Source organism: Salvelinus namaycush, chromosome 1, assembly GCF_016432855.1.
Source record: "Salvelinus namaycush isolate Seneca chromosome 1, SaNama_1.0, whole genome shotgun sequence".
NCBI lineage: Eukaryota > Metazoa > Chordata > Actinopteri > Salmoniformes > Salmonidae > Salvelinus > Salvelinus namaycush.
This window is the reverse complement of record NC_052307.1, coordinates 45,788,177-45,801,047: the sequence shown is the minus strand read 5'-3', so window position 1 is coordinate 45,801,047 and position 12,871 is coordinate 45,788,177. Positions and strand designations below refer to the sequence as shown.

The 12,871-nt window shown below is 42.4% G+C and overlaps 1 protein-coding gene across 1 annotated transcript in view; it reads left to right on the top strand.

Moving 5' to 3' along the window:
• The window catches only part of cntrl (centriolin), a 98,424-nt gene extending 86,299 nt beyond the window's left edge, over positions 1-12,125 (top strand). The window contains exons 30-34 of the mRNA XM_038989469.1: positions 1,803-1,996; positions 5,573-5,791; positions 6,236-6,298; positions 11,017-11,208; positions 11,415-12,125. Of these exons, the coding sequence (XP_038845397.1) occupies positions 1,803-1,996; positions 5,573-5,791; positions 6,236-6,298; positions 11,017-11,208; positions 11,415-11,510 (764 nt within the window). The 3' untranslated portion in view covers positions 11,511-12,125. The remainder of the gene's footprint in view (positions 1-1,802; positions 1,997-5,572; positions 5,792-6,235; positions 6,299-11,016; positions 11,209-11,414) is intronic.
• Positions 12,126-12,871: the final 746 nt, after the last annotated feature.

The following is a 12,871-nucleotide window of genomic DNA, read 5'->3' as shown; positions in this document are numbered from 1 at the left end:
TTACACCAGCCTAATCTCGGGAGTTGATAGGCTTGAAGTCATAAACAGCGCAATGCTTGAAGCATTGCGAAGAGCTGCTGGCAAAACGCACGAAAGTGCTGTTTGAATGAATGCTTACGAGCCTGCTGGTGCCTACCATCGCTCAGTCAGACTGCTCTATCAAATCATAGACTTAATTATAACATAATAACACACAGAAATACGAGCCTTAGGTCATTAATATGGTCGAATCCGGAAACTATCATCTCGAAAACAAAACGTTTATTCTTTTAGTGAAATACGGAACCGTTCCGTATTTTATCTAACGGGTGGCATCCATAAGTCTAAATATTCCTGTTACATTGCACAACCTTCAATGTTATGTCATAATTACGTAAAATTCTGGCAAATTAGTTCGCAATGAGCCAGGCGGCCCAAACTGTTGCATATACTCTGACTCTGCGTGCAATGAACGCAAGAAGTGACACAATTTCACCTGGTTAATATTGCCTGCTAACCTGGATTTCTTTCAGCTAAATATGCAGGTTTAAAAATATATACTTCTGTGTATTGATTTTAAGAAAGGCATTGATGTTTATGGTTAGGTACACGTTGGAGCAACGAGTCCTTTTTCGCGAATGCGCACTGCATCAATTATATGCAACACAGGACACGCTACATAAACTAGTAATATCATCAACCATGTGTAGTTATAACTAGTGATTATGATTGATTGATTGTTTTTTATAAGATAAGTTTAATGCTAGCTAGCAACTTACCCTGGCTTCTTACTGCATTCGCGTAACAGGCGGGCTCCTCGTGAGGCAGGTGGTTAGAGCGTTGGACTAGATAACCGTAAGGTTGCAAGATTGAATCCCTGAGCTGACAAGGTAAAAATCTGTTGTTCTGCCCCTGAACAAGGCAGTTAACCCACCGTTCCTAGGCCGTCATTGAAAATAAGAATGTGTTCTTAACTGACTTGCCTAGTTAAATAAAGGTGTTAAAAAAAATATATATAATAATAATTGTAAAAAATCTGCAAAATCGGCGTGCAAAATTACCGATTTCCGATTGTTATGAAAACTTGAAATCGGCCCTAATTAATCGGCCAATCCGATTAATCGGTCAACCTCTAATTGATACGCCATCCTATCTGGTTTGCGCTTAGTGGGACTATCATTTATTTTTCAACAGGACAATGACCCAACACACCTCCAGGCTGTGTAATGGCTATTTGATCAAGGAGAGTGATGGCGTGCTGCATCAGATGATCTGGCTTCAACAATTACCCGGCCTCAACCCAATTGAGATGGTTTGGGATGAGTTGGACCGCGGAGTGAAGGAAAAGCAGCCAACAAGTGCTCAGCATATGTCTGAACTTCTTCAAGACTGCTGGAAAAGCATTCCTCATGAAGCTGGTTGAGAGAATGCCATGAGTGTGCAAAGCTGTCAAGGCAAAGGGTGGCTACTTTGAAGAATTTGTTTAACACTTTTTTTTTGTTTAATACATAATTCCATATGTGTTATTTCATCATTTGGATGTCTTCACTATTATTCTACAATGTAGAAAATAGTAAAAATACAGAAAAACCCTTGAATGAGTAGGTGCATCCAAACTTTTGACTGGTATTGTATTTGAAAGAAAGCAAATACTCTTTGAACTCAGGTCTGATCTCAATACACTTTATCTTTCATCATTCGCTCCTATCACCAATCTTCACTGCAGTGTTTGCTGGTTTTTGCCTGCCTGGTTTGTCCATCCACACCTGAAGCAGTTTGTTACCTGACTGTGTGTGTGTGTGTGTGTGTGAATGTGATCCCAGGGCAGGAGCTGTGTGAGAGGGAGGCCCAGCTGCAGGAGCAGGCTGGGGAGCTGCTTACGCTGCAGGAGGAGCTGGGGGCGTGTCGGGTGGAGGTGCAGTGTATGCAGGAGGAGAGGAGGAGTGCCGAGAGCAGGATGCAGGCCCAGAAGAGCTGCGAGCACGCCCACCAAGAGAAACTTAAGGAGACAGAGCAGGTGGGTCATAGGAATGGATGGATGGATAGATGGTAGGGAGGGATATCTATGGATGGCTACTGGCTTTTCACCTAAACTTAGTGGATATCTACGTATTTTTCATTGCTGTACCATTTTAACAGGATGGTATCGTAGCGTCTGTCATCAGACTGTGGGTTGCGACGACTAAGGAGGAACTAATTTGGAACTCTGTTCAGGTGCACATTTTTTCATCAATGATCATTTGGAAAAATAACGATTTCGCAGGTGTTCGCATCTTTCTAATTTTCGGAAGGGGTGGGGACAGTTGGCCCATGTGTTGGCTGTGAGTTTCCGTTCAGGCGGTTGGAGACTTCGCTAGTCTCGTTAGTATCTTTTCTCCTACATCTTCCCCCAGAACCTAATCGAGCATCTGAAGCAATTTCAATTCTTCGTTTCCGAGATTAAGAAGAATGAAATGTGTCGCCCATAGTCTCTGTTGACATATTTAGGCAATCTGAGTGGCAAATTTGCAGGGTTTCGGAGAAAGTGATTGGTAACAGGATTAATAATATTAAACAATATAGCAGCATCATAAGTGGTGGTTGTGTGTGTGTGTGTGTGTGTGGCTAGAGACCTAGGTGGGGGTGGGCAGCTATTATCTAGCTGTTTAAAAGTCTCATTGCTTGGGGGTAGAAACTGTCTCGGAGCCTGTTGGTCCGAGACCTGATACTCTGGTACCGCCTACCGGAAGGAAGCAGAGAGAACAGTCTATAGAAGGGGTGGCCGGAGTTTTGGGAAATTTTTTGGGCCTTCCTCAGACACCGCTTGATATGCATGTCCTGAATGGCTGGGAGCTGGCCATGGTAGATCAGGCTGCACAGGACAACAACCAGAAGGCCATAGGCCTGCAGAAGGAGCTCAACACAGTGTCCAAGGAGATGATGGGCCTCAGAGACAATGTTCTGTACATCTCCACTACAGAGTTGGAGTTAGTTACAGAGTTAGACCTTCAAATGTAGACTGAGTGTACAAAACATTAGGAACACCTTCCTAATATTGATTTGCACCCCCTTTTGCCCTCAGAACAACCTCAATTCGTTGGGGCATGAGACTACAAGGTTTAGAAAGCGTTCCACAGGGATGCTGGTCCATGTTGACTCCAATGCTTCCCAAAGTTGTCAAGTTGGCTGGATATCCTTTGACTAGTGGACCATTCTTGATACACACTGGAAGCTGTTGAGCGTGAAAACCCAGCAACATTGCAGTTCTTGACACTCAAACCGATGCACCTGTTACCATACCCCATTCAAAGACACTTAAATATTTTGTCTTGCCCATGCACCCTCTGAAAGACACACATACACAATCCATGTCTCAATTGTCTCAAGGCTTAAAAATCCTTCTTAAACTTGTCTTCTCCCCTTCATCTACACTGATTGAAGTGGATTTAACAGGTGACATCAATAAGAGATCATCGCTTTCACATGGATTCACGTGGTATTCACACCCCTTGACTTTTTCCACATTTTATTGTCTTACAAGGTGGGATTAAAACGGATTCAGACTGTCACCGATCTACACAAAATACTCTAATGCCAAAGTGGAAGAAAAATGCTGACATTTGTAAAACATTTATGAAAAATAACAGTAATATACAGTACATAACTATTCAACCCCCTGAGTCATGTCAGAATCACCTTTGGCAGCGATTACAGCTGTGAGTCTTTCTGGGTAATTATCTAAGAGCTTTGCACACCTGGATTGTACAACTCTGTCAAGTTTGTTGTTGATTATTGCTAGACAGCCATTTTCAAGTCTTGCCATGGAATTTCAGGCCTATTTAAGTCAAAAATGTAACTCGAACATTCAGTGTCGTCTTGGTAAGCAATATATACTATATTATACTATATATTTGGCCTTGTGTTTTAGGTTATTGTCTTGCTGAAAGGTGAATTTGTCTCCAAGTGTCTGTTGGAAAGCAGACTGAACCAGGTTTTCCTCTAGGTTTTTGCCTGTGCACAGCTCTATTATGCTTCTTTGCCATATTTTTTGCAGTTTTTCTTTAGTTCCTTATTGCAAACAGGATGCGTGTTTTGGAATATTTGTATCCTGTACATGCCTCCTTCTTTTCACTCTTTCATTTAGGTTAATATTGTGGAGTAACTACAATGTTGTTGATCCATCCTCAGTTTTCTCCTATCACAGCCATTAAAGTAAGAAACTGTTTTTAAGTCACCATTGGCCTCATGGTGAAATCCCTGAGCGGTTTCCTTCCTCTCCGGCAACTGAGTTAAGAAGGACGCCTGTATCTTTGTAGTGTGTGGGTTTATTGATACACCGTCCAAAGTGTAATTAACTTCACCATGTTCAAAGGGATATTCAATGGCTGCTTTTTTTATCCTTCTTTGTGAGGCATTGGAAAACCTCTCTGGTCTTTGGTTGAATCTGCTTTTGAAATACACTGCTCGGCTGAGGGACCTTACAGAGAATTGTATGTGTGGGGTACAGAGATGTGAGGTAGTCATTCAAAAATCATGTTAAACTATTATTGCACACAGAGTGAGTCAATGCAACTTATTATATGACTTGTTAAACTAATTTTAGGCTTGCCATAACAAACTTTGACATTATGGGATATTGTTTGTAGGCCAGTGACACAAAATGTAATCTGTTTTAAATTCAGACTAATACAAGAAAATGTGGAAAAAGTCAATGGGTGTGAATACTTTCTGAAGGCAATGTTATGGAAAGAGTAGATGTACCTAATGTTTTGTACACTCAGTGTATATCTCCCAACCTGTCTGATGGGTCACGTCATTGAGAAAATCAAGGAACTGGAGTGTTTTTTTGTTTGTTTTTAAAATGCAGTATTCAAAAGATTGGCCAGCTGGCTCTATGACTGGTTCTGGAGCTGGATTTGTCATAAGCATTGATTTAGGGAAAACTTCATCACCGATAGAAACCACTGGCCTATATTTGACCATCTATTGTCATCTCCAAAAGAGTCTTCCATAAATTGCGGCCGCAAATCCGCCATCAAAATATTTAGAAAGAATCACTGTGCAACCTTTGGTAGGTGGGCTGCTGACCGGCTTCGGCTGTGGCAAAGCCAAGTCAGCCCATGCACTTGGTTTCTCACAGGGGAAGTGAAATGATAGGCTACAATGACTTTGCTCATGATCATGCATGCCGCAAATGGCATGTAACTTTAATTTCCTTATTTTCTTTCGCGGGTGCCTTTTCATTATCTGGGTAGACACTTCTAGCTAACGTTACACCAAACAAAGCAATGGAGATTTGCACGTAGTGTGCAGTTCAGATTTGTCACTTCAAACCCAAATATATCATACTTTTACTAAAACGATGACTTATTGACTTAAATTGTTGCACATCATAGGTAAGCTATAGCCATCGTCTTTCAGCTCGAAAAAGTAGATTACTGTTTTGGGCATTTAAACTACACTCAAAAGCTATCTTTTTAATATTTTGTTCATTAGTCCACTGTTAATACAATAAAGAAAATCATGCATATCAGCAGTCAAGTTTTCAAGATGGAGCACTTTCAGTACAGAGTATGAAGTTGCATTCTGTTATGTAATCTGTTGTGTCCCTCAGCTGCGCAGTCAAGAGGAGGGGGGCGAGAGCCGCCTGAGGGAGATCAAGGAAGCCATGCGTTGGCTGAAGACTGACGTCAAGGCAGAGCTGAACAGTGGGATGGTAGAGCTGCCCCTCGCCCCTGACCAAGATTCCTCCTCCTCAGACACTGACGACCACAAAGAGAACTACCCCCTCTACTCAACCCCAGCCGTGCCTAGGCCAGCCTGCAATCCTACTGTAATGCCTCAGCTTTGCTACCTTACATCTCTCCCTGTCATATCTAGTTTGTGCTGCACACACAAGTCTGTTAGCCTGGGTGCCAGTCTATTTCTGCTCTCTTGCCAACACCTTATGGAATTGTTTAGCTTGACAATGACAAAGGCAAGAGCACAAACATATCTGAGACCAGGCTTCAAGTCTGTGTGTACAAAGCTTTTTTGAGCAATGCCCAAGATTTGTGTCTGTGGTTAACTTTTGGTATTTGAGTTTAACATACTTACATTTTCATCATACCTCATGCGAAATACCTTGTAACAAAGATTACTGCAGAACCGCTGTTCTACCATCACTAGCAGGCAGAGGTCTTGCCTGTGTTCCTTAGATTGATGGAGTGTACAGTACAGTGTAGGAATTCCTCTGAAGCGATGACAGGTCTGTGTTTCTCTGCATGTCTGTCTTCAGGATGAGCAGTGGAGGGGAGAGGTGCTAAGAGAGAGACTTCGACAGCAGGAGGACCTCCTGAAGGTACTACTACCCCAACTTGTCTTTACATTCTAGTACAGTGGTTCTTAACCTTGTTGGAGGTACTGAACCCCACCAGTTTCATATGCGCATTCACCGAACCCTTCTTAATTGGAAAAATAAAATATGATTTTTTCAAATTCAAAACATAGGTATATATTTTACTGGTGCACAAAATGAACCGTGCATCAACATCAACACCGTGTGTTCAAAGAACAAAATCATCAAAACATGATTTTCACACAAAAACATAATAATGAATATTTACTGCAAATCAGTGTGACTTCTGCTGTTGCCTTTCAGAGACCAGTTCAGAAATGCGCGGCTTCACCTTGGCAAGTGCCACTCCCATGTCATTTTCGCAACAAAGTCTGTTCCTTTTCTTCGTTTTTATGTCCAGCATCCTCGAAAAGGATTGCTCGCAAAGATATGTTGTAACAAACGGTATGAAAATCTCCAGAGCTTTCTTAGCAATAACAGGGTACGTTACCATTTGTTGACACCAAAACGTTGAAAGCGTTGTTGTTCTGAAGAGTTGCTGTTGAACCTGGCTCTGCTGAATTTCAATGAGTTCATCGAGGTATTCATCATTGACATGATGTTGTCTCAACACTAAACGTGAACGGCTGTCTCACCCATGCTGGATATGACTCTCTTGTAGGGAAGTATCCGTCGAGAGACTTTGCAAGCTCATCTAAGTGCGTGGCAATTGCTTGCTTCAGTTCCGCGGGTACAGAAATGTCTCCGATTCCAGATACATCTTCGATCTTACTTACACAGTCGTCCAGCAGGGGAAAGTTTGCGAAGTTATCGTTCTCTGTTCGTCGTTTCCATAACGGTAGCTTTTTTTGAAAAGCCTTCAGGTTTTCCTCCGCTTCGATGATGTTGACTCCACCGCCCTGCATCTTTTGATTGAGATGATTGAGAGCTGCGAAGATATCAGCCATGTACGCTAAAATGAGAATGAACTCAGAATTTTTGAAGCAATCTGCATGACAAGAGCGAGAGCATGACAGTGCAAGAGCATGACAGTGCTCTTGTAAAAACAGGGCTAATTCCACACGCACGGCAAAAAAACGATTCAGCACCTGTCCCCGGGATAACCACCGAACGTTAGAATGGTACAGAAGTACCTCGAATTCAGAGCCCATTTCTTTACACAGCTCACTGAAGATGCGGTGCCTCAGAGCACTAGTTTGCACATAGTTCACGCATTCCACTACAATTTTTAATACTTCTGCCAGTTTTGGAGGCAAGGTTTTTGTTGCCAACGCATGCCTGTGCAGAATACAATGCGTAACAATTATGTGTGGTGCATCGGCTTTCACTAGTGCACCAAAACCAGACTTTCTTCCCAGCATGACTGGAGCTCCGTCCGAACAAACTGCAGAAACCATATCCCACGAAAGATTGTTGTCTTTGAAGAAGTCATCCACAAGTTTCTTCACATCGGCTGCCTTAGTTGTTGTTGTAAGAGGCTTACAAAATAAAAAATCTTCCTTTATCACGTCGTCTTTCACATAGCGCACGAATACAGCAAGCTGGCTTAGATTGGAAACGTCTGTGGTCTCGTCGAGTTGAAGGCTGAGTTTTGCCGGGCTTGAAATCAGATCTGCAACTACTTGAGCCAAGATGTCTTTGCTCATGTCCTCTATTCTGTCGCTGATGGTGTCATTTGAAAGAGGAATTTGGGATAACTTAACTTCAGCCTCTTTTCCCAGCATGATATTCGCCATCTTCAACACAGCTGGTTTTATGAGTGTTTCACCAATGGTGTGTGGTTTGCCCTGCTTTGCGATCAGGTAAGCAACTTCGTACGATGCTGTGAGGATCGGTTTGTTGATGGGTACAAAGCCGAGAACAGGCAGAGTAGCCTTTTCATCGAATCTGGCTCTCTTCACCTTGAATTCAGCGAGCGTTGTGTTCTTGTATTTTCCATCTCCATGCAGCTTAAGGAAGTGTTCTCTTAGTTTTGCCGGTGCTAGACTAGAATTGCTCAACTTGGCATTGCAAATCATGCAGTTAGGACGCTGACTCCCATCACGTTCCGTTATACATGTGAATCCATATTGTACATATTCGTCCGACCACTTTCTTTTTTTGCTCGACATAGTAAGTATGAAGGGATTAAAATATTAAGAAAGAAATCACAAGACGTACCATCACGACAGTCACAAGTCGACTACTGAGCGCACCAAATTCCCTGCAGCACAGATAGGCCAAGCGATGTAGCGTGATCACCTGCAGCCAATGATGGCCAAGCGGGGCGTGTCATCACGAATCATATGAGTCGGATGTGTGTCTTGACCTCCGCCGAACCCCTGAGACTGACTCACCGAACCCCTGGGGTTCGATCGAACCCAGGTTAAGAACCACTGTTCTAGTATGCTTCATCTCATGTTGTGGGGAAAGTAGTAGTAAAAATACACTTTCTCTAGTCCTTGGCCTACATCCTAATCTGACTTTGGTGCAGGTCATGTTGTTTTTCACATTACCGTCTCTGGTAAACACACACTACATAAAATAAAATGTATTTTGTCACATGACCAGGATACAGAAGATGTAAACCCTACAGTGAAATGGTTACTTGCATAGTGGAGTATTTTGTTTAGACCAATAATCCAAGCCCATACTACCATGCACCATGCATTAATCTGCAGGAAGCTAAAGCTAACCAACTTGGTTCAATGTTAGCTAGCTAGCTAACATTAGGCTATAACTAGCAATGCAAATGTATTTCTGAGATGCGATTAATATTAATACACAGCTCATACACCAGCCAGCTAATGTTGCCTGCTAGCTAACAGTACGCTTTAACTTGCAATGAAAACAACTTTCTGACAAAATTTGAAATGTATAATATCTGAAAATGTAGCTAGACTCTTACCCATATTCATGGATGAACGCTTCTCCCTCTCTGTCATGGATGCCATGGTTGCCCTTAGTTTGAAGATGTAATCCGGAGACAGGGGTTTTATACAACAGCCTTCTGTGGTCTCTTTTAGACTCCCATCGCATTTGCAATCATACTCTGCTTCCACTGGGCATTTTTACGGATTTCAAAACTCGGTCAACTTCTTCCGCGACAACAATACTATTGAGCGCCGTTTCTTCCCCATCACTGTCATCAGAAGACTCTACAATGTTTCGTTCAATATAAAAAAAATCTAAATGTCTGATTCATTTTTATAGTCAGAGCGCGTCAGCGTGGCGCACGATCCCCCTCCAGAAAGTAGTCCATCACAACTTTTTCCCACTGATCTTTGTCGATAGCGCCTGTTAAATTCAGGGCAGCATTGTTGAGAGCAGTAGCCACACTTTTGCAGTTATTCATGATATCTTTAAAAAGATCCACAGTAGAAAGGATTATCTACACATACTGAGCAGCTCATGTTATCGAGAGAAGCAGCAGAGGGAGCAGCCCCCTATCCACATCGACGGGACAGTAGTGGAGAAGGTGGAACGTTTTAAGTTCCTCGGCGTACACATCACGGACCAACTGAAATGGTCCACCCACACAGACAGCGTGGTGAAGAAGGCGCAGCAGCGCCTCTTCAACCTCAGGAGGCTGAAGAAATTTGGCTTGTCACCAAAAACACTCACAAACTTTTACAGATGCACAATCGAGAGCATCCTGTCGGGCTGTATCACCGCCTGGTAGGGCAAATGCTCCGCACACAACCATAAGGCTCTCCAGAGGGTAGTGAGGTCTGCACAACGCATCACCGGGGGCAAACTACCTGCCCTTCAGGACACCTACACCACCTGATGTCACAGGAAGGCCAAAAAGATCATCAAGGACAACAACCACCCGAGTCACTGCCTGTTCACCCCGCTATCATCCAGAAGGCGAGGTCAGTACAGATGCATCAAAGCGGGGACCGAGAGACTGAAAAACTACTTCTATCTCAAGGCCATCAGACTGATAAACAGCCATCACAAACATTGAGTGGCTGCTGCCAACATACTGACTCATCTCTAGCCACTTTAATATTGAAAAAATGTATGTAATAAATGTATCACTAGCCACTTTAAACAATGCCACTTTATATAATGTTTACATACCCTACATTACTCATCTCATATGTATATACTGTACTCTATGCCATCTACTGCATCTTGCCTATGCCGTTCGGCCATCGCTCATTCATATATTTGTATGTACATATTTTCATTCATTCCTTTACACTTGTGTGTATAAGGTAGTTGTTGTGAAATTGTTAGGTTAGATTTCTTATTAGATATTACTGCATGGTCTAGAAGCAACTAGAAGCACAAACATTTCGCTACACTCGCATTAACATCTGCTAACCATGTGTATGTGACAAATAAAATTTGATTTGAGCATGCTACATGGCAGACCAATCCGAACTCATCTCTCGCCATGTCCAGCCCATCCATTATCTAGGGTTAGGCCAATCATGGCTAGCGGGAAGGTTCCTGTTTTTTTTTTCCATGGCTAAACCAACCAGGCTAATAATTTATTTTTAGAGATGTCACACAAGTTTGTTATTAAGGCACATGAAAGTTCACATGTTCCAGATGGCGTTTCAGCCCAAAAAACGCATTTTGATAAAAAATTAAAATGTCTTCGTGCAAATGCCTCTCCTGTGATGTAGTGACGTGTGACATACGCCTAGATTTCTGGGTCACAGATGGGCAGGGAAGGCCTATCTATGCCATTCTTCATTTGTTTCTGACTGTTCTGTTGTCCTCGCCAGGCTCAGCTGGGCAGACGCATGTGGTCTCAGGAAGAGTTTCTGAACCAGCGCAGGCAGCAGACCGAGGGGAGTCTACTGGGGCTGAGCAGACGAGTGGACAAGCTGGGCCAACTGCTCGGCAACTGCACCTCGGACTCCTTATCTCTGAGCTCCTCTGAGCCCCCACTTAAACAAGGCTGTGTGAGCAAAAAGGTAAGGAACCCTTGTCTAATAGCACTTATAGAAGCTACATTCATCCATCAGTAAAAGGAATTTATGTGATTTGCCATGGTACTGTTTACTGTATGATATACATTTATTTTAGAACCACCCTAATAGTTCATGTAGATTCATTGTATCCATAAGCTACAAGTGGAAATCAGTTCTTAACAATACAGTCTCGGTCTTGATCTGTTTAGCCAGATGCTCCAGAGAAATGGCGTCTCCAGGAGAGTGCGCAGGCGGAGGTGTCCCACAAACCTGTGAGACTGGATCCTACACTACTTGAGAAGTAGCCAGGCCCCAGGCTGAGTCCAGGCCTCTGACAGCCTCCCAGCCTCGGTGTAGGGTGAAGTTGCCCCTAGATGCTGATCCTGGGTCATCTTTGCATTTCCCCACTAATGGTTAAGGTTAGGATTGGGGGAGGGAAGCTGATCCTAGATCACTACCTAGGGGAAACTTTACCTTAGAGCGTGAATAGTCATCCTGTCTGTTTGGTGTGGCATGCCTAAACATGACCTACCATCACAGCAATATTTACCCAGGGTGAAGAGGAACAGTCTCTCATCCATCCAAAGTGCACTTGGCCTGTCAGCAGGATCATCAAGCAAGATTAAAATATATATATATATATATTCATAACTATACAAGTATATATATGTGTGTGTGGCTTAAGAAGTACTGTATCCTTAACATAGTTTCCACTACCTCAACTAGTTTGAGAAGTTTTTTGGGCAAATTCAATTACATTTTTGCCTATGAATATGCTTGTTTAATGTATGACATATATTGGTATATTTTTTTACTTTTTAATATCAATGTCTCATATTTATTTACAAGCTTTCCAGTCACGGTAGCATTTAATTCCTAGCATCCGGCTAAAGCATGAAAATAAACTCTCTTTCAGTTTACAGTCTCTTCATTTTTTGCAATGTCTATCTAATATACCTTTCATACCAATGTAGGAACTTGAGTGGACTAATAACTGTTGATAATTGGTGACTTAATTAATCTGCCTACTATATCAAATTAATAACGTTGGCTGTGACAGGAGAACTGAGGATGAGTCAACAACTTTGTAGTTACTCCACAATACTACCCTAATTGGAAGAATAAAAATATTCCAAAACATGCATCCTATTTGCAATAAGGCACTAAAGTAAAACTGCAAAGAATGTGGTTAAGTAATGAACTTTATGTCCTAAATGCAAAGTGTTATGTTTTGGGGCAAATCCAACACGGTGGTGGCTGCATGGTGGTGGCTGCATCATGTTATGGATATGCTCGTCATTGGCAAGGACTAAGGAGTTTTTCCAGGATAAAAAGAAACGGAATAGAGCTAAGCACAGGCAAAATCCTAGAGGAAAACCTGATTCAGTCTGCTTTCCAACAGACACTGGGAGACATTCACCTTTCAGTAGGACAACAACCTAAAACCAACACTGGAGTCGCTTACAAAGACAACATTGAATGTTCCTGAGTGGCATTGTTACAGTTTAAAATGTTTTACATAAGTGAAGCGGTAAAATATATAGTCAAAGTTAAATATATAAAAAAATATCTGTTCTGATTACTTTGATAGACTACCAAAGCTCACTCTGTCTCTTCTGTGCCTAGGCTAATTATTTGCTGCAGTTTATCCTCCATCACCAGAGAA